This window comes from Xyrauchen texanus, chromosome 19 (genome assembly GCF_025860055.1).
Source record: "Xyrauchen texanus isolate HMW12.3.18 chromosome 19, RBS_HiC_50CHRs, whole genome shotgun sequence".
NCBI classification, from domain to species: Eukaryota; Metazoa; Chordata; class Actinopteri; order Cypriniformes; family Catostomidae; genus Xyrauchen; species Xyrauchen texanus.
The window spans coordinates 15,476,254-15,499,059 of NC_068294.1; the positions used below are offsets into that span (position 1 = coordinate 15,476,254).

Consider the following 22,806-nt stretch of genomic DNA (forward strand, 5'->3'; position numbering starts at 1 on the left):
TTCAGAGTGGGTGAACTATTCCTTTAAGTGTGTTTTGAACTAGATGTTTGAAGGATAAAACTACTGCAAGAGAGAACACATTTGTGTAATTAAATGTGTGTAATTGAACATAGTTCAAGATAATTGCTTTAGAACTGTCTCAAGATGCCACAAATAGATGTTACTTTGCTTCAAGCTGTAACAGTCTTTTTTCGCTACATACTGTATATAACTATGTTCTGGCAGTTATATGTACCTTCATTATAACCTTAATGTAGTCAGCAGTATATACTCTATCAATAGACCTCAATTTACCTCCATTTGAACTTTTTCATTGTCATTTCTCAGTTAATGCATTCTGGTTTCAGAACACACTTTGCATTAGAGTGCTAAAGTTCCCAGTTATGTCCTAAATGAGAGTGAGAATGCAGACTTGAAGCATCTAAAAATATCAGCCCTAAATCTGCTGTCCTAATCTTAATATTATAATTTTAAAAATGCTTTATTAGATTAATTGCATTAAGAAACATGGAGACAGATTTTTTTATAGTTGTATTTAAATTTACCATCTGTTAGACCAGAACCATTTAGCACCTCCCCATGTGACTGCTTACTGACACAGTAACCTAAAAACTTATTAGAGATGGTGCTTAAATAACAGCCATGTGTGAGAAGGTGATGCATCTTTAGGAGATGTGTGATGCTGAAATTGTTAGCCGAGAACTGCATGCAATTTTAGATAAATTATTTTAACGATGTCCCACCATTTTATTTTTAAAGTTGACCATAGAAATAACCAAAAGCAAATAAAGTAAGGTTCTTGCCCCTTTTTGGAGGATGTTTGTCACATTTTATGTCTTAATCATAGTGCCCTGTCCAACAAAATACTTGATCCTGCCATGGTTGAAGAAAAAATAATGAAAGGTAATTCTGAGTTTTTATCTCACAATTGTGAAATAATTTCTTGTCATCAAATTATTTCTCATAATGCAAATTTATATCACACATTTGGACTATATCTTGCAATTGCAACTTTATTTCTTAATTGTGACCACTTCTTGCAATTACGACTTTATTTCTAATAATTGCGATTTATATCTTAATTGTGACTATTTCTCGCAATTGCAAGCTTATACTTATATGCAACTAAATATCACACAATTTAAACTTTATTTCTCACAATTGACTTTTTGACTTTAAATCATGCTTTAATTACAAGAAATAAACAGTAGTGAGAAATTAGGTCAGAATGACATTTTTATTTTATACCATGACGAGTTCTGGCTTCTATAGAATCTTATAAAATCTATAAAGACAAAAAACCAATCAGAAATTATTTTAAAAGAACTTAACTGATTTATTGAGGTTTCTCAGCCACTGTTGTAGCTGACTATAGAATGACAGTGTTGTTTGCACTCATTTTCATTCCAGAGTTGGCGCTCCCGTGTTGTTTGTTTGTCCGTCTCCTCCATGTTAGTTTTTGGAACACTGATGCACAGTCATGGAGGATGAACAAGGACCCTCTCCCTCTCTTTGTAACAGGACTGTTTGTGTCCTGTAGGTACTTAAAGATCCATGACTGAGGAAGATCAGCTTGAGGAGTGGTGCATGCAACACTCTTTTCTTCATTTTGAAGGGCTCAATATAACCTAAATTCAAGGCCATTGATTGGACTTTAAAGTTCGCCTCAAGGAAATCTACAAAACTACAAAACAAAAAATGAGATCAGAGAAGTCTTCTTGGCCAGGTGGGATTGTCTGGTTTTACAGTTGTAAATAGTCTTCATTTAGCAGCAAATACTGAGTTATGATCTCAGAGAGGCATCAGTCTGGAGGTATGGTAAGTGAGATCTGCGTGTCAGATGGTCATTTTTGCGAGTCTTTTCACCCAAACATGTCCTGGGAAGCATAAGTTATATAGAGAAAGCCATCAGGGTCTCTGTACTGTGAGTAAACCTCTCCCATGCTGGCTGACAAACAGGACATGTTCTTTCCTGAGATCAGTAGGTACAGGGCTTGAGATGCCTCCAGCACTATCTTACTTCTAAGAGAGAAAGAAAGAGAAAGTTGGAATCACAAAAAAAAACCCAATACCTCACAATACCAGAAACGTCATGTTGTGCATCATGTAAAAAGCCACTGAGCTAACGTCAAAGTTTAGTGACACAGGTTTCTGTTTCAACACACAATGCAATGAAAACCCATCTAGACCCATTATCTGTAAAGATGTGCATAACTGGCACAGGCTCTATAGTATAAACAGCATCTTAAAAGATTTTAAGTGAGAGAAAAAGTCTATACACACCTGAGTAGACTGAGGAACTGTGCTAATGTGAGCTCATATGGGACAAGAAATTTGGTTTTGTCTAGCAGGGGAAGCTTATTCTCCCGAACGTATCTCTCAACGATTACCTGAAATTCAGAACAAGAGGGTTGATCTTAATAAAATGCTGTACTACACTTATGTTAGTCATTGTTGTCTATCAAACACCTCTATGCGCAACCCGTTCTCATCAATCTGCGTATAAATAACACGACTTTATACTTCCAAATTGCGTGCATATGATACGCCAAAATCCAATTTTGGCGTATCATATGCACGCAATTTGGAAGTATAAAGTCGTGTTATTTATACGCAGATTGATGAGAACGGGTTGCTATGCAAAGTTTATTTAAAAATATGAAAATATGACTAATAACAATATCAATAAAATATGATCCTGAAAAATAAAACCTAAAAATAACCTGTATAAAGATCTTATTAGGTTGTCAAACAAACGCCTCCCTGTCAAGTTGTGGCAAGGTTAGTTTATAGAACAGCAAACAACATTCCTAGAACGTTAGGAGATGGTTCCCTTAAAAATAACCAAATGACAACCAAACACTAACGTTAGGGGAACGTTCTGTGTTTGTTGGGTTACAAGAAGGAAAAATAGAAGAAAAAAAAAATATTCGATTGAGAAATATTTCATAGGGGGGGAAATAAAAGTCACCATACCGGCAATTTGTTGGGGAACTTAGATCGAATAGTGCAGACTTCATCTTTTCTTGTTGCTGCATGGGAAGAATTTTTTTTTTCAATTATTATTATTATTATTATTATTTAGCATAGTTAAATAGTAGCATAGTTAGATGGAAAATCAATATTAAAAAATACAAATAAAATAATAACTAACACGTAAATAAACAAACATATCATATTTAATACATTAATTACTAATTTAAAATGCTATGCAAGTGACAGAGCAAAAAATAAACATTAGGCAACAAGAGTTTAAATGTTGAAGTAATTATTTACCCAGGCACTTCCTTTGTTTGAAAGGCATAATTTCCATGGATTTCTCGTAGGGAGGCATTCTGACGAGTGTTCGACCCGGCTGCAGGAGACGTGTATGATGGTAGTACGGAGGCTGAGCCCGGGCTGACCAGTAGTCCCCACGGGTGCGAGTGGTCTCGAATGCCTTCCTACGGCTGGAGGGGCCCGGCCTTTATACCAGTGAGAGGTGTGTGGAGGGGGAGGACAGTCTGAAGTGTGAAAAGATGAGCGTAATTAAAGGAGCTGGTGTTGAAGCAGTCTCAACCGGCCATATTCGGATATGAATCGTTACATAAGCTCTTCAAATAGGCCCACTGCCTTTTATAATAACTGGTCACCGTTAACGAGCATTCACAAGCGTCATTTATTTGAAGTCTACCTCCGTTAGTTTTCATATGTGGGTGCAATGACAGCATAATTGTTTTACAAATCACGGCATCAGTTTATGTAACGGTTTGTCACAGGAACAACAGACATTGAACAGTTAACAGGACAATTATATGTGTTAATGATTTGAATATATATTAGTTAAAATAATAAAAATAAAAATAATAATAATTCACTTTATCACTCAATGTTATGTAATGGTAAACTGTTTTTGTCTCTACTGTATGACCTAATCATTATGTGTTTGTGAAGATAATGGAGCCTAAACACAATAAGGGTTAGTGTTGTGTTAAAGACTGCATGAACCGAAACAGAATTAAAGAGCCTTAGTTTGAGACAAAAACTAAGGGGGTACAATAAACATAACAATTCTCAAGAGCAATTTTTGAAGGGGACACCAAGGGGGTTTTTGTTGTTGCCCTGTTTGCATTTGTATTATTTTATTTCTTAAACAATTATTTTATGAATATATCATTATATTATTTACAATACACATATTTTAATGATATTTTAGGGGGGACAACCCTCAGATAGGGGGGGTCCTGACCCCCCCCCGCGATTTCCACCTATGCTTACCCTGCTCATCCTCACCATGTCCCCATTCAGGTCAGGGAGATACAAAATGAACATTGTGTACACGATGTTCCTGATGGACCAATATGAAACAATAACAAGGCCAAGATAACAATATGGTGTGACATGTCACAGGGATGAATAAAAAAACAAAAGCGAATGTCTTAAAACACACTTTCAAAGGTTACAGAAATATATTTGGTTGCCTGAAAAGCAGTTTTCAAGCAGTGTCATTAGTAATCTATAGAATGTAAATCTGGGGGGAAAAGGGAATAAAAAATGGCCACAAAAAAAAGGTTCCACATAATCAGCAGTTTCAGCTTTGACCTTGTTTGAGTAGTCAATTTAGTGTTATTTAAGGGAGTGATGACAAAATAAAAGAAGAATGAACAGTAATATCTAGAACCTTAAGTTTCAAACTTATAATAATTATATATATTTTTTCATTTTCATAGTTAAGAATACTTGGTATTGATTAGAAGGTATGAGTAGCAGCAATTGTTTTTAAAGATAGGCCCTACATTAATTTGGCATACATTCATGTTGCCTACTTCATGTTGATACAACTATAATAGATCTGTAAAAATATTAAATTGGGTATAAACTGCTGTACAGTATACATACCAACATAAGTAGGGTACAGGTGGGCACACTTATGGAAAATGCATCAAGATTAAAATTATTTTTTTATTGAAAATTGATGGAGCAACATAATTTGTGTGAAATGATTCGAGGCAAAGACCCCCAGGGGGTTTAAAGTGATATAGTATAAAAATATGGGCAATAGTCAGGGATGGGGAGAAACAGAATACATGTAATGGGATTACATATTTAAAATACAAAATATAAGTAACTGTATTCCACTACAGTTACAATTTAAATAATTGTTAATAAGTATTTTGATAACTGAAGAGAAAACTTTGCATTTTATTGTCATTTGTTTCATTTAATATTTAGTCCTTTCAGATGGAAAACATTTATACATATAAATTATGCGATCCAAAGTGCATTTAAACAGCGGTGAAACACTTTCTTATGATGTTAAATTCATACAAGCAGACAGAGAAGTAAGCTTGAAGTAAGATTGGAGCAGAAGAAATAGAAATAAAGCTTGTGTAAATTGTCAGCTTTACGCGAAGATAAAATTCTATTTCTAGCCATTTTACATGCACTTGTTACCAGACACAATCATATTTATTTATCAAGAAAATTCACGTTTGATCATTTATGTTTTTATATTAGGGCAAAAAGTGCATTCTTCATAATAATTTTTGTATTGTTTTCCTGTAAAAATATCTAAAAATCCTTAAAACAACATCAGTTTGATTGATCTTGTTTTAGAAACAACACTGCATAAGATATTTAGGTTTTTCAGAGAATGTATTTTTAACATGTGTAATTTGTCTTACTTTACTGGCAGAAATTGTAATAATTAAAACAAGTGAAAAAATCTGCCAGTGCTGAAGAAGTAATCCAAAGTATTTAGAATATGTTACTGACCTTCAGTAATCTAACGGAATACATTACAAGTGACATTTACAGCATGTATTCTGTAATCTGTAGTGAAATACATTTAAAAAGTAATCCTCCCAACCCTGTCAATAGTTATAATAACATTTGTCAACTAGGACATTGAGACAACAAGATGCCTTTTGAGTCACAAATTAAGATAATGATTATTTAAAATAACTACTTCAGAAAAGAGTGCATGATCATCCTGTTCATTTCAATCACATTTGGGATTTTATAACATCTCAAATATTCTATAAACAAATTCTGTTATGAGTCAATGTGAGCACACTTTAAACATTTATCAGAACAAATCCTATTTAACCCATTTAAGAAAAACAATGCTTTATTGGGGCCTTTAGTCCCTTTTTTACCCCAAATACATCCTTTCACTTATTGGACAGTTATTAAAAACCTTTGATTTAATGGCCTTGAACAAAACTGAAAATGATAAATAAGAATTTTGTCTAAAAATAAATGTGATAATTTCAGGATTCTCATTAGCTACATACATTTGCACAATGATCTCATGTATCACGAATATTTTGATGTGTATAGTGACAAACACATGTTTAGGAAAGTTGTGGTATAGTTTTTGTTGTTGTTTAGTGTTTTGGGAGAAAACTCCCAAAAATTGTACCCCCTGGTGTGCCTTTAGTCCCGTTGTACCCTACTTTTTATAATTGTATTTATTATTTAAAGGAGTCATATAATGGTACATGCACTTTTTCAAGTTGATTGTACTGAAATGTGTGTTGGCTGTGCCTGTACACAACCATCCTATTATGATAAAAATCCATCCAGTGTTTTTGTTTTAATCTCCTTATATACACTCACCTAAAGGATTATTAGGAACACCTGTTCAATTTCTCATTAATGCAATTATCTAATCAACCAATCACATGGCAGTTGCTTCAATGCATTTAGGGGTGTGGTCCTGGTCAAGACAATCTCTTGAACTCCAAACTGAATGTCAGAATGGGAAAGAAAGGTGATTTAAACAATTTTGAGCGTGGCATGGTTGTTGGTGCCAGACGGGCCGGTCTGAGTATTTCACAATCTGCTCAGTTACTGGGATTTTCACACACAACCATTTCTAGGATTTACAAAGAATGGTGTGAAAAGGGAAAAACATCCAGTATGCGGCAGTCCTGTGGGAGAAAATGCCTTGTTGTTGCTAGAGGTCAGAGGAGAATGGGCCGACTGATTCAAGCTGATAGAAGAGCAACTTTGCCTAAAATAACCACTCATTACAACCGAGGTATGCAGCAAAGCATTTGTGAAGCCACAACACGCACAACCTTGAGGCGGATGGGCTACAACAGCAGAAGACCCCACCGGGTACCACTCATCTCCACTACAAATAGGAAAAAGAGGCTACAATTTGCAAAGCTCACCAAAATTGGACAGTTGAAGACTGGAAAAATGTTGCCTGGTCTGATGAGTCTCGATTTCTGTTGAGACATTCAGATGGTAGAGTCAGAATTTGGCGTAAACAGAATGAGAACATGGATCCATCATGCCTTGTTACCACTGTGCAGGCTGGTGGTGGTGGTGTAATGGTGTGGGGGATGTTTTCTTGGCACACTTTAATGCCACGGCCTACCTGAGCATTGTTTCTGACCATGTTCATCCCTTTATGGCCACCATGTACCCATCCTCTGATGGCTACTTCGAGCAGGATAATGCACCATGTCACAAAGCTCGAATCATTTCAAATTGGTTTCTTGAACATAACAATGAGTTCACTGTACTAAAATGACCCCCACAGTCACCAGATCTCAACCCAATAGAGCATCTTTGGGATGTGGTGGAACGGGAGCTTCGTGCCCTGGATGTGCATCCCACAAATCTCCATCAACTGCAAGATGCTATCCTATCAATATGGGCCAACATTTCTAAAGAATGCTTTCAGCTCCTTGTTGAATCAATGCCACTAGAATTAAGGCAGTTCTGAAGGCAAAAGGGGGTCAAACACAGTATTAGTATGGTGTTCCTAATAATCCTTTAGGTGAGTGTATTTTCCCCTGCCTCAAATTGAGCCGTTCGACCGTGTGACGTCACACGGTCGGACGCCCCTCCCAGGATTGTTGATTGACAGCAGTGTTTCAACACAGACCCGCCCTCGCTCGTGAGCGAGCTGTCAATCATAGTCCGTCATCATTGTTGATACACTGGAGCAGAACGGCGCCTAAGCGATTGTGTTGTTCTGTTCTTCGGTGTAATAACGAACACAGCAGTCATTTTGATGAGTTTTGTTTACGATGGGAATATTCCCCACGAGCAACGTCAATGCGTTCATGTTTGCGTGAATCATTTTTCACCAGACTGCTTTATAACGAGGGTCAGTATAAAGCTGGTTTTGCTAAGAAGCTGCTGCTGAAAAAAGATTCGGTACCAACTATTTATATTCCCTCTGCACCTCCAGAAGAAGTAAGTGTAACGTTTTATTAACCTTTATATTAATCTTTGCAAATCGCTTGCACGCTTCACAATGAATGTGGCTAATGTTTACACTCAGGGTACATTACGGCATGTTTTCCATAACGTTACGACGTTCTCAATATAATTCATAAACCCACGTTTATAATGAACAACGCGTTATGGTTATTGTGTTATTAAAAACTGTGTACGCAGGTGTTACATTTAACATGGTAACACTAAGTTACACCTGGTTTACTTGTATGTTAGGCCTACTAATTAAGAAGTAACGTCAAAAAAACAGTTATAGGCTACGGAGAATAACTCCAGAACGGAGGGGCGGGGTGACCAAAGCTCATTATCATTTAAAGTCATATGCTCTGAAAAGGCGTGCTGAAAATAGAGCTGTTTTTGAGCAGGTAAAATTAGTGTTTTCTTAAAATACTAATGAGAATTTTTAATAAAAGTATATTACAAAGTTTTCATTTAGACCCTAAAGATTCATATTAACTTGTACAAAAATGGCATTATATGACCCCTTTAAATTATTTTATTATTTATTAATATTATTTATGTAATATTTTATAATCAAGCAAATATTAAGCAACAGCCAATAACAAGCTATAATGTCAATATGTATTGTCCACTACTTGAGTTACATGTCTCGTCTTATTCGAAAACTTCACCGACCAATCAGCAACGACTATTCGCGTTCTATCTCCGCCCTCTTCATACTCTTTCCTTCACATCAGTGAGCTGTACGTGAGGGTGTCGCATATGATTGAATCAACAGAATCCTCATCAGCATCATGAACGGGGTGATAGTTAACGTGATGTTTGTTGCGTCTCAAAATGGTTAGGAGGGGAAGGATAATGGATAATCGGTTTATCCACTCCAGCAAATTTTAATGTTTAAGACCTTGAAGTATGCCTTTGTTCCATGTGCCTCCGAAAGTTAGCTCTTGAGATGCCTCGGTGCTGCATTTTCTAGAGCTGGAGAGATACATTGTTACGGGCTTAAAATTTTAAGCGTCGGCTCTCGTTATACGGTTCTGCTCATGTCACACAGCGTTGATGCTGCAGTGACAGTCGATGCTCTGGCTTCACATAGAGGCGAGCGGTAAGTTCTCCCCTTCTGCTGCGAAGAAGAAACCGATTTTGCGGGCACAATGGCCGGGCGACGCGGGTGTGTGAATTCACTATGGTCGGGGAGCGATCGGGTTCGCATTGGAGAGCGGCTGAAAGCCACTCTAGCAGGCATAATGGAGCTGGACCTTCTCAGAGGACGACAGCTGGAGATTGTGGATGCGGTTCTGGACGTGAATGCAGCAGCGGTCGCTCAGCAGGACGAAAGACAGGAGAGTGCCGCCGCCGCCGCCGAGGATGGTGCCGCAACCTCCCGCAGGCAGCAGGTCAGTGGGGACGTGGGAAAATACCACAGGAACATAATGCTCCCTCAATCATTTTTAACTTTGATCTCGGCGTCAAGCAGTGTCCACCTGCCAAACGTTTGTTTTGAGATAGTGGTGACACTGGCATGACATGGACAGGACGCTGCTGTGTTTACATTTCAGAATTGCACACACCTTTTTCCTCAACGTGTCATGGTTGTGTTTGACTATTGGCATCTAATCTAGGCCAATGCATATATGCATGTTGATTGCGCCATTGAAGAATACACAGAAATGTGGGTACAAATGCGCACCTTATATATTAATTTAGACAGTCTAATAATCTAATCTGGATGTTGCACTGAATGTGTGGTAACTAAATGTGATTTTGTCTAGGTTAATGTGGCTGTGGGATACATGACAGGTGCAGTTTAGTTGTAATGGGAGGAGGAGGGATGTGTATGTGAGTTGGCAATAGAAGCACCATTGTGTGGTTTTATATAAAGGACAGTGGGACAGTGTGCAGATGAAGTCTCAGATGACCTGTGGTTACATTTGATTAAGTATTATTTTTCACAGGATTTAGTAGAGGCTCTAAAAAAAATTATAATCATTGCTCACCAAGTATGTTCAAAAATAAACAATTTATCTCATTACCAAAACATGGCAACCAAATTAATAACTTGTTATATTTTTTCAGATTAATCCAAATATTTTTTAAATAACTATAGTATGTGATTAATGGTTGATCTAAGGATAAATGATCAGATTTGGTATTTAATAATTGTTATCAGTTTCTTTTTTTTATCCAAATTCTTAAAGGAATATTCCCGGTTCAACACAAGTTAAACTCAGTCGACAGAATTTGTGGCATAATATTGATTACCACAAAAGATTATTTTCACTCGTCCCTCCTTTTCTTTAAAAAAAGCCAAAATCTGGGTTACATTGAGACAGTTACAATAGAAGTGAATGGGGCCAATCCGTAAATGTAAAAATACTCACTATTTGAAAAGTATATACACAAGACATAAACAATATGGCATGTTAACATGATTTTAGTGTGATAAAATCACTTACTAGCCAATTTTACAACTTCGTTGCCATGACGATTTAATGTCAACAAAACCTTAAAAGATTGTAAGAATGACAATTTAATCAGCTCAAATAATACAATAGTTTTAACAGAAGAATTAATGTAAGTGCCTTTATAAAATTATAAGCTTCACATTTCTACCTTTATATCCTCCAAAAATTGGCCACATTGTCTTCCATTGTAAATGCCTCACTGTAACCTACGTTTTTGCGTTTTTGCAAAGAAAAAAAGTCAAAATATATATATATATATATATATATATATATATATATATATATATTTTAGTAATCATTGTCAAATAATGCCACAAATGCTGTCGATGGAGCCTTAACTTGTACTTAAATATTCCTTTAAGGTGCTGGTGCATGTTTAAAAGTGAAAGTAAGTTGCAGTAATGATAATTATTTATAATTTTAAGTTAAAAACCAACTGGATCTAGACATTTACATTTAGTCATTTAGCAGACGCTTTTATCCAAAGTGACTTACAAATAAGGAACAAGGCAAGCAATTTGTCATACAAACATTCAGCAACATCTACAGTGTTGTACAACCAAGCTCTCAAAGTGGCTGGAGTAGTGAAGATGCTAGCACAGAAGAAAGAGACAGAAGTAATGTTTTTTTTACACTAAAGTTAATTAAGTGCAATTAGTGTGGATTGTTTAAGGGCTTGTGGAACAGATGTGTTTTCAGCTGGTTCTTGAATTTTGAGATGGTATCAGCAGATTGTGTGGATGTTGGAATTTCATTCCACAACAGTAGAACAGAGAAAGTGAAAGATCGTGAAATAGACTTTGAGCCTCTTTGTGATGGGACCACCAGGCACTGCTCATTCATAGATCACAGAGAGCAAGATGGAGCACAGACCTGAAGAAGTGAATTGAAGTAAGAGGATGTGGTTCCATTGGCTGTCCTGAAAGCCAGAGTCAAAGACCTGAATTAGTTGTGTGCAGCTACAGGTAGCCAGTGAATGGAAATCTACAGATAGCCAGTGAAGTGAGTGGGGTGACATGAGCCCTTTTTGGCTGATTAAAGACCAGATGCGCTGCTGCATTCTGGAACATCTGCAGTGGCTTAATTGTGTTAGCTGGGAGGCCAGCCAACAAAGCATTACAGTAGTCCAATCTTGAAATGACCAGAGCTTGGACCAGAAGCTGTGTATCATATTTACACAGGAAAGGTCTGATTTTCCTGAAGTTGTAGAGCGAATCTGCAAGACCGAGCTGTTGATGAGATGGCGGTGGTAAAATTAAGCTGGTTATCTACCACCACTCCCAGGTTACGAGCCGTTCTAGTTTGTGTTAGTGTAGTTGAACCAAGATCAATAGTGAGGTTATGGTCAACAGATGGGTTGGCTGGGATCACATGGAGTTCTGAGTTGGCAAGGTTGAGCTGAAGGTGGCATTTCTTCATCCTGGCCGAAATGTCAGAGAGGCAGGCAGAGATACGAGCTGAGACAGGAGGGTCATCTGACTGGAATGACAGGTAGAGCTGCGTGTCATCTGCGTAGCAGTGGTAGGAAAAGCCATGTGCCCCAATGATCGGTTAATTGAGTGAAGTTGTGTATATTGAGTAGAGGAGGGGTCCAAGCACTGATCCTTGAGGAACACCATTGGTCAGCTGGTGTGACTTCGACACCTCTCCTCTCCAGGAGACCTTGAAAGATCTACCAATCACTCAACCTATCCAAGTGCAGTTCCTGTGATACCCAGGTCAGAGAGGGTGGACAGGTGAATCTTGGACAGATGATTTGGAGATCTAGAATAACTCTTTCTTTCACACAAATGAATTATCAAACAACCTCTCACACATTAATATTAAAATCCTTGAAATTATGATAGAACAATATGCCAAGCTGCTAATCGGTTGATAATTATCTAAATCAGCCACTTGACCACCTGCCTTGGCAAATATTTAGTATCTCCATTTCAAAGTAATATGATTAAAACCCTTTTATTTCATAGCACGGAAAAGTGTTACACAATTTGAAAATACCCTTTTTCAGCCACTCAGTCCAGTAAAGTGTGTCCATGAGAAATGGTAACATGTATCATGAGACAAAAATAATTAGTCATCATAGTGCAATGTTGTTGATTCCCACCTACGCAACTTCCATTTGCATAAACACCACATGGAAAAAAAATTCTGTTGTCTGCGTCACTGATATGGTCTCTCCTTTGCTATCTGCTGAGGGAAAGATAGGACAGAGAGAGATGGACAGAAGATGGAGTATGGGGGAGTGCAATGCAAAGCAATGTTTGTACAGGCTTTCTGATATATTAACCCCTCACTAGGATGGACTACTGCGTCCATCCTATTTGTATGCTGTATCCGATTTCATGAGTCTAGATAATATGTATGTTGTATCTCATTAAACTGACATTGATTTATTATAATTTTACAATGTGATATGATTTCTTTGTCTATATGAAAGGATTGATTGCGCCACTTCAATGATTGAAAAGCTGTCCTCCTACTGCCTCCCACCATCACCTTGTTATTATAATATGGCATTAAACCATTTCCTGTGTCATTGATATGGTTGAATTATTAGAGTCGATGGCCGGACTATGAAATGTTCACCTCATTATTTTTCTATCCATTTACATTACTTATATAATGCTGTTTCCATGTGCCTGAGTGCTCCATCATGAATTGATCGGTAGCTGGAAAATGGCCAGTGTACCCTGTGTGAGACCTGTATCAGGTTTCCCCCTTTGAGCAAATACTTCTTATCATGTCCCCCTCTCCATGAAATGAAATAAAATGCAACTGTATACTGAGATAATGCAGTATTGATTGTCTAGATATTTGTGTGCATGTTGTGTGGTATATATGAACCAATGAGGGGCTTTTGGAGGGAACTTATATGTCTTATAGAGCAAGTTTGAGTGTTTTTCATCCAGTGCATACAGAAATGTTAATGTGGGCATCAGTTTATATTACACCAGCAAAGAGAGAGTTAAAGGATTGCTGCTAAATCGGATGTGTGGGCGAGGAGAGGAGAAGGAGAGAGGGAACAGAGAGAAAGAGAAGGAGATAGAGGGCAGGAAGCGAAAAGAGGCCTGACAGTTTTCTGAAGTGAAGTGGGGGCAGTTATATTCAGGAGTGGTGCTGGTGGTGGTTTGGGGGGGGGGGCTGCACAGAAAAGATGCCTCCTTTATGTTGTTCATCTCACTAGGCAACCCATCCCCCGTGCTCTTTACTTTCTCCAAAACTCTTTTGCTTTTGGAATCTGTCCTCCTCCATGTTTTCAACTTTCTTCTCTTAACAGATTGTAAATATACTGTATATGGGAGAAAAACCTTAAGGAATAAAAATGAAAATTCTGTCTAAACCTTTATGACTTTCTTTCCTCTGTGGAACACAAAGGGAGATGTTAGGCACAGCGTCACCATTCTAACTTGCCTACATTCTTTTGTGCTCAAGAGGAGAACGAAAGTCATACAAATTTGGAACAACATGAAGGTGAAACAAAATTCATTTTTGGGTGAACAATCCCTTTAAGGGACTTTTCTGGGTATTGGGTTAAGTTGTTTCATCATCTGTCTGTCTCCACTCTCTGCTTATTAACCGCCCTCCCCCCGACTTTTTCATTTTGCCAATGCATCACCTGCATTGTCTGTCTAAATGTCTGACAGAAGGTTGATCAGACTTAACGGGATACGCACAATAGTCATTTGTTTGATGGGATACTTCAGAAGTGATGTCAGGGGAGATTCCTCTGGACAGGGGGAGGTAGGCGGATCACAAACAGCTAACCCCAGTAAATCCTTCTTGGAACAGACAAGAGATTTTAAACTTCTGAGCAGAATTGAACTTTACCAAAGTGTTCCCTTGATGTTGTATAATGGGTCTGAGTTATTAGTGTAAGACTTGGATATCATAAAGCCACTGACTAATGGTGTCTTTTCCCCTTGCAGATTTTCTGTTTTGTAAATTAACATCACAGATGTATGACTTTATCACCCTAACTTGTAGTAACATGACTCTGCCATCTGTTTCAGAGTCTGTCCCCAGCAAACCCTGATCTGCCTTGCATCAGCGCTACAGGAGAGGGGATAAGCTCACGCTGGTCCACTCTGTCTTGGGACATTCCATCTGATCTGCTGTCCTCACCCACCCCAGACCTCCCTGGCACTACACCGCTTGACTGCGACTCCAGACCCAGCTCAGGTGCTGTTACTCAAAAGTCCTCAATGAAGGACTTTTGAATTTTGTTTTGAACATTTTTATATCTACTTGGACCTTCATCAAAGGCACTGGGTTCTCTAAAGCCTCTTTATTCACAGAGAGTTTGTATGATTAATCATTGTTCAACAGTATTGTTACTATATTTTGTATTTGACATTTGGAGCATTATATAATTATTTAGTCACAGCAGGTTATTTTTGGTATTGTGTGTTATTCAACACTGCATAACTGGATGACCAGTCTGAAACAACTGTTACTATGCATTAATCTTACCTTATTTTAAAACATTATTTGTCGCTTTTGATACAATTTCATTCTAAGCAATAAGTAATTTTAAATGGTATGGTTCATTTAATGTATTAAACGATAGCAAATGGAATCTAAACAAAATCTTAACAAAATGATGGCCAGTACTTCCACAGTCATAAATACTGCGATTCAAATTGTGCATAGTCAGAAAATCCAGGAATATACAGTAGTCTTTTAACACAATGCATGATCCAAAAAATTTCTTTTTTTTTCTTTCTTATTTGACATTATATATCTCAGGGTGTAAATGAGGTCCGAACAGCTGCTTTTGTTTTGTTTTTAATCATGTAATCTGTAACAGTACATTTTGTGTTGATACAACAAAGCAATCAAAGGTTATAACATTACAAAATGTATATGTCCTAGTGTCCAAAAGCCTCTTCAAACAAAAAAATATAATAATTGTACATAAGAACAAATTACACATGTAAATAAAACAATGACTAAAGGTATGCTCTCTCCAAATCATGCAGGCATGAATAACAAGATCTCATTCAGTTCCATTCTGTGCCATTTGAGACATCATTGAGTCTTTCATGTACTTGGCACCATCTCCTGGTGGCCATATTTAATTAGAGTGAAGTAGTGACATTAAATATAAATGTGATATTTTATATTCCGTTTTTTTTTTTCTCGTGAAGTTCTAAGTGAAAACACAGCATATAAACACACCTGTTTACATGTAACATGTATGTCAAAGACATGTATTTAGCTATATTTTTGTAAAACAAATAGGCTATTTGTTTTCTTCTCTTTGAGAGCTGATATTGACACATGGCTATTTGATCAGTTTGATGTTTTTACCGATTACAATAAAAAAAAAATATTTTAGTTTATAAATTGTTTTAAATTGATTGCAGTGCAAAAGTATTAATAAATTATCAAAACAGAACACTTCTGATTTGTCTGCAAATTCAAATTTGGTCATAATGTAAATTACAGCTTCTAAGCTTTAAGACGATACCTATTTTGTGCTGGTCAAGATTTTGTTGTGATTTTCTCCCCTTTTCTCCTCAATTTGGAATACCCAATTCCCAATGCGCGTAGAGACCCGCCATCTGGGTGGCGGAGGCTGAATCTCAGTTGCTTCTGCATCTGAGACCATCAATCCTCACATCTTATCACGTGGCTTGTTGAGCGCGTTACTACGGAGACGTAGCATGTGTGGAGGCTTCACGCTATTCTCCACGGCATCCATGTACTCATGGTTGGGCCAAACAAATAGCCCCACCTCAAACTCATGCCATTTGCTGAGCTAAAGTTGCTATTTTGGGCTGCTCAAACAAACAATAGAGCAATAGAGAGCAACTGTGCTCACCCACGTTTTTATCATCTTGGTTTCAGAAGAATTTTTCTATAGGGATTTCATAAAGTTCTTCATAAAAGAATTCAAAGCAATGAACCAAACCAACCAGCTCATGGGAGAATCACAATTACAAAGTCAGATCTAAGGCAAACCCAATATTTGAAAATCAGACCAAAAGAAAAAGACTGTACTTCTCTCGTGAGCACATGAACTACAATGTCATGAAGCATTGCAAATGATGTAAACAAATTAGAAATTAGGATAAATGTAAAAATATTAATTAAAAGTTATTTACTAAAAGTATAGAAAAACATATTTTAATTTTATTACAATATATTAAGATACGGTGTATATGAACATATAAGCAGTTTGAGAGTGTAGGGTGACCAATTCGATTTCATCATTCGCAATTTGTCATGAAAGTGGGCAGTCGCTGCAGACCTGTTTTGCCGCAACTCTCTGAGTGGTGGATTAGAAAATGGATCGGGTTGAAATAGCATGCACTGTAGGCTTCAAAAAAAGCATATAACATTGATAAACAACCTCAGAGCTCACGGTAGGTCGATCTACAAATGTTTATAAGCATTCGTCAAAAATCTATTCCCCTATGTATAAAATTAGTGGGATTTTTCTTCCGGAACAAAACTGTTGCACTTGTGAAAGTGCAACAATGTTTACACATTTTGGGTTACTGTTATCTCTTCTCATTAAACTGGGAAAGGAGAAAGTATTTTAACATTGAACAAATTATATGCTGCAGCTTTAAGTGACAAGAATTACACAACACACTGGAACCTGTTTGTAGAGATTTATTCCATCAATCTGTGTGAAACTATGCAACATATCTAAATCAAAAGGAGCTTCCCCTCTAAGCTTTGCCTGAGGCACAAGCCCTGCATAAAATAGTCCTAATATAGTTTCACACAAGTGGGCGACTCATATCTTGGATCGCTTGGGGCTCCGTTTGAATGAAATGATCAATGTTGACCTTTCAGGTTTAACATGACATGTAATGTCTGTGTTTCGGCAGTTCTCTTTTCACTTTGGCAAACATTAACCCTGGCCTTTTAGTGCAGTCCCTTACTTATATAATTTCACCCCTGAAATGCCCCTTCCCCCAACACTCTTAAAGTTCATCTATTTCTCTCTTGACCACAGGTTTCTACTCTGTCAGTGGGAGTTCTCTGTCTGACTCCTGTTATTCAGTATCTAGCGAGGCAGCTCCTGGAGGGTCAGTGAAAGTAGGTTGTAGGCCTCGCTCACTGGATCATAGTGTTACTCATTGGAGGGAGGCTGAATCTCAGCGTGCAGAATGTCCTGAGGTGACAGTGGAGAAACAAGACAGAAGGCCCTTTTCTACTGGTAAGATATGATGACTTATGTGATGGTGTGCTACAAAGTCTTTGTGGCTGAATCTCACAAAATCTGTCAAGAACATGTCCAGGTTATATTTCACCTTAAAGGTGCACTTTTACTTAAAAATAAATGAATTGTTATTTTGAAAAGTATATATAAAACCATGAGCACTCACATGAGATGAAGACTTCAGTCATGTCAGTAACCTTATAAATGCTCTTTTATTCTACATGGAGAGGGTCCCCTCATGACGGCTGCCATGTTAGAATCAAATGACCAGCTGAACACTACTTGCTTAATTTCAGTAACCGTTCTGTTATTTGATACTTTCACTCTGGGATTAAATTAATCATGGCCAATTGTGCATAGTGAATTTCTACAATGGCCTCGGTAACCGTAAACTATTGCTTTTGAATGATGCAGCATCCACGCCCTGAAGTGAAAAGTCAATGTATTCTAGACTGATTGCACCTTTTATGACAATTAAGCAAATTTTCCACCTAATTCTCTTTATATAAATAAATATGATTTTTACTAAAATAATTCCCCCTCTCATTACTTTAATGCATAATGGGAATAATGGGAATTACAACAAAAAAAAATCAATAGTTTAATGTATTACAGGAATGAGATTGTGAAGTAGGGGGCTATGTTTCTAATAATCCTGAAAATGATGTTACAATACAAAATAAATCTTAATGGTCCTAAAATAGGCTTAATTATTAATGCAAAATATGATTATTATTTTTTTTCTTTTTAATATTAGGGTAGAACGTAATCTGAGGCCTGTATCATGAAGCCAGTGGCTATCTCTGATGCAATCAAGTCACTCCCCCATGTCTCTTAAATCATACATAATCTGAGAAATCCACAAAATCGACTAACTTCTTTTACTTTAACTTCTGTTAATAAATATCTTCATACCTGTAAATAATTAAACATTTTGAATTTGGAAGCTCATACATTTTTGGTAGTTTTGAAAAGGTATCCATTCCTTTACCAGTGAACAGTTGGTTATATCTTATCAGACCTCTATCTGCCCAAAACTTGAAATAAGGATCTTTAGAAATTTCTTGTAAATTAACTATATCTTTCTAAATTTTACTATTTTTCTCTTTTTTTTCTTCTTACCAAATTTTTTAAAGTACTATTAATACAAATATTATCTATCAATTTAAATTTGTTGCTTTATTTGGGTAGGAACAGGGATATACTAATAGAACAGTTGATACATTTCCGTTTAACTTTAGATTCTTTGTTCATCCTTAATCAATATAGGTTGAATTTGGGCAGCTTTATAGTAATTTATTAAATTTGGGACTTGTAGTCCTCTAAGCCTGTTTGACAACTTAAAATATTAAGACTAATTGTAGGTTTCCTATTATCCCATATATATGTACAAAGTAGTTTATTCCCTTGACTAAAAATACTTTTTTTTTATATATATATACTAAATTGTAGATTTTGAAAAAGGAAATTAAACTTGTAGAGGATATTCATTTTATAATCAATAGTAGCCTATATTTATTTGTAATAGCTTTGAGTGATATATAAATATTTCACTTCAAATAAATATAAAAGCTTTTATAGTTAAAAAAAAGTTAAGCTTTTAAAATGAATAAGTCTGTGTGTTCTTGTTGTGGGCCTATATGAATAAACAAACACATTGATATACCAGTTAAGCCAGATTGGATTTGTTTAAATTTGAAACCAATCCTGAAACCCTGAGTTCGTTCTGCGACCTTCATCGTACAGGCCTCTGGGCATGGTTTCCTAGGTTCACCCTTTGATGTTATTCTATGGGGTCTTATAAAAATAATTACACAGGTTATAGTATAGTAAACAATAAATCATTTGAAATCATGTGAATATGGCAGAAGTTGTCTTTCATAACTTGTATTACATATATACTTTATTCTTCATGATCAGGGGATCTAGAGATCAATAGCCTAATGTTCCTGACAGACCTGTGTTCCAGTCTGGGAGGGATAAACCCTGGCTCCCTTTTACCTTCTTCGAACTCCAGTCCACAGCTGGATCCCAGATTCTGCTCAGACCTTGTCTCTCGAAAGACAAAAGAGGTCTACCCTTACCCCAGTCCACTCCATGCTGTGGCCCTCCAGAGCCCCTTGTTCACCTCCTGCCAGGAGCCTTCCCCCACCCGCCTCTCCCCAAGCCCAGAGAGTGACCAACTTGTGGAGCCAGCACTTGAGGAGCCAGCACTTGAGGAACCTCCCATGAAAATCCAACCCCCACTCTCTTCTTCCTTTACTCAGCTGGAGCAATATATCAACAGATTAGTCCGTCAGCATCACAGCAGGTTGGCAGCTGAAATTGCCAGTCGTGGACCCCAAAAGATCATTGCAGGTGCCATTTATGAGGGAGTCCACCCCAGAAGTGCTTCCTCCTCCAGCCTGTCTGGAGGTAGTGTGACTCCATGTAAGTCTATACTGGGCAATTCCGCAAGAGTCAGTCTGAGCAATATTGGTAAACAGGCAAGCCGCAATTCCATCAACCTTGGAAACTTGCCCTCTGTAACAGGAGAGGATTTTAACATCAGCTTCCACTTGAATCTAAATTTAAATCTCAATCCAAACCTGAACAAAACATTGAGTTATGATGCTAAAAATGTGAAAGAGGAAGTCTCAGGATCATGTGGGCATCTCTCCGCCAGCATAGTTACTCCAACTGCCTCCCCTTCCTCTTCTACGTCTACCATCACCAGCACTCCAAACTGGAGCAGGAGACCAAGGATCGCCACCTGCCCTTCCTCAGTGAACAATCGTGGTTCTCTAGAGATAACTGGAAAGACCTTTAGCCCAATGGGCTTCTCAAAGTCATTAGACTGGAGTGGCGCTTCAAGAGAAGAGGCAGGAGGTTGTCCTCCATCCAAAGTGTCAGATAGCCCTCCCAAACTCAATGAGGACTCAACAGTTGTTTGTGAGATTTCTCGTTTATCTGGGCTGCCAAGATCTGTAGTTCTTGGTTTGATGGAGGAGGGGGTGGAATTGGATGCAGAATGCTTTAGGAGTGAAAGAGAAAGAGGTGTTGGATCAGCCTCTCCGAGTAATGTTCCTACACTCCACTCCTCCCGGTCTTCATTTCAGCATCCATTTGGATTAGATCGGACTATGACACCATCATCAAATTTCTGGACAGGAAGTGCAAGCACAGGACAGGACTACATATCCCAACAACACCGCCTACAAGTTTCCCACTCAGATTGCCATTCGGCACTGACGTCACAGTCAGGTAGCCCTCATTCTGACAATTCTGGGCCCACTCCTACTCGTACCTCTCCCATCTTGCCCTTCCCACAAAATCAGTCAGACCCTACCTCCTCTCCTGGTTCCTCCCACACTAGAGTACACTCACCTCCTCGCCTACTTTCCAATTCACCATTTACTCCTGCCCAGCTATCAGTATTTCGGCGTGACTCCCCCTCCCAATGCTCTCTGCCACGTTTTCACCCATGTAGTTCCCCACTTGAGGGCCCCATTCGACCTCGAGGAGGATCCCTCAGACAGAACGCAGGAACTGGATGGAGGCCACAAGACAGTGGCTTGAGGAGGAGTGGTGATGGAGAGAGGCTGTACCAGGGTAAACATGCTTCCAGAGAGCTTATCCGAGCATCCACAGTGAGCAGTTATTCAGGTAGGGACTACAGCACTGGATGGGAGGATGAAATGAGCACTCCGACATCTAAAAAGGGTGGAAAGTTTTGGAAGGGGTTTGAAACACGACTTTGGGGGAGAGAGGAAGAAGATGCTGAGAGAGATGAGCGGGCTGGTGGATTCAGTTGGAGGCACACCTCGTTAAAAGAAACGTCATCTAGTAGGCAGGAACAGAGAGGGAACAACTCAAAAAAGAAAGGTACAAGTTGGGATGGCCGGAGCTCAAGCCTGCGATTGTCCAGGCGAGCATTATTCCGAAGCGAGTCTCAGGGAATTCTTGAGCCAAATTCCCAGAAACGGGAAAACAATCAGTGGCGTTCCTCCTTTGAAATCAGCCGTTCAGGACGGGGCTCTGAACGTGGTCGCAATCTTGTGAGAATGGAAGAGAAACATCACTCTTCAACTGCCAGTCTCTTCCATCTCTCTCGTTCTCAGAGCCTGGAAGGAAGCAGCCACTCGATTTCTCCTCTTTCCTCCCCATCCCTCTCTCCCTCTCCACCCCCATCAGCTCCTCTTACCCGTTCCAGATCATTCCGAGACCTTGGAAGGAAAGTCTTTGGATCTATGAGGTCCCTTAGTTTCAATAAAAATCCGAAATCAAAAAAGAAAGATTAATATTTAAAGTATAAAGGCTCAAGTATGCTTCAGTTTTCAGTGTGCCGGTGTGTCTCGTGCACAGTGCATGTGACGCAGATTCCGGACTGTCAAGTGCGCAGCCTAGTTTCTCTAGCCAGCCTGTGTTTTTGCATGTTGTCTGAGGATGTGACAGGCATTGACTGTGCTAAAAGATTATCACAAAGCAGTCGCAGTGCATACGTGTCGAATTCGTCCTTATGGGCTTGTGGTCAAGAGTATATTTTGAAAGGCGGAACACTCGACTGTGCACGAGACAGAACAGCACATGGAAAAATGAAGAATAACCTTGCCTTGAGAACATTTCAGAATGTGAGAAACCATGCTGCCGATTTGTCCAAATTTAAATTTTTGCTTATTTAGTTGCTTCTGCATGCCATTCCGTGCTGTGTCTCTGTGCACTCTTATGACCATAGTGTTGTTGTTTCTATGAAAATATTATGCTTCTAAAAGCACTATTCAAATATATGCTGACCAAATACAAAGAAAGAAAAATATGTTGTATAAACTCTGTGCTCAGGACTTTATGATGAAAGAAAAGAAAATGTTATTTGAAATGATTGTGCTAAAACATGGATAAATATCAATAAAGGTATTTCCAATTTAACACAAGCCCTTCTGATTTGCTTGGATTATTGGAAATGATTGCAAATGGTGCTTTTAC

The 22,806-nt window shown here is 38.1% G+C and overlaps 2 protein-coding genes across 2 annotated transcripts; one reads left to right on the forward strand and one right to left on the reverse strand.

Moving 5' to 3' along the window:
- Positions 1-1,153: 1,153 nt before the first annotated feature.
- On the reverse strand, positions 1,154-3,427 carry map1lc3cl (microtubule-associated protein 1 light chain 3 gamma, like). Its single transcript, XM_052150333.1, has 4 exons — positions 3,277-3,427; positions 2,977-3,032; positions 2,284-2,390; positions 1,154-2,022 (listed from the first exon to the last, which is right to left on the reverse strand). The coding sequence occupies exons 1-4, from the start codon at positions 3,332-3,334 to the stop codon at positions 1,863-1,865; spliced, it is 381 nt and encodes a 126-aa protein (XP_052006293.1). The 5' UTR covers positions 3,335-3,427; the 3' UTR covers positions 1,154-1,862.
- Positions 3,428-8,980: 5,553 nt separating this feature from the next.
- On the forward strand, positions 8,981-22,731 carry si:ch211-168f7.5 (dapper homolog 2). Its single transcript, XM_052150367.1, has 4 exons — positions 8,981-9,596; positions 14,678-14,846; positions 17,638-17,841; positions 19,765-22,731. Exons 1-4 carry the CDS (start codon positions 9,354-9,356, stop codon positions 22,122-22,124), a joined length of 2,976 nt encoding a protein of 991 aa, XP_052006327.1. The 5' UTR covers positions 8,981-9,353; the 3' UTR covers positions 22,125-22,731.
- The last annotated feature ends 75 nt before the right edge of the window (positions 22,732-22,806 follow it).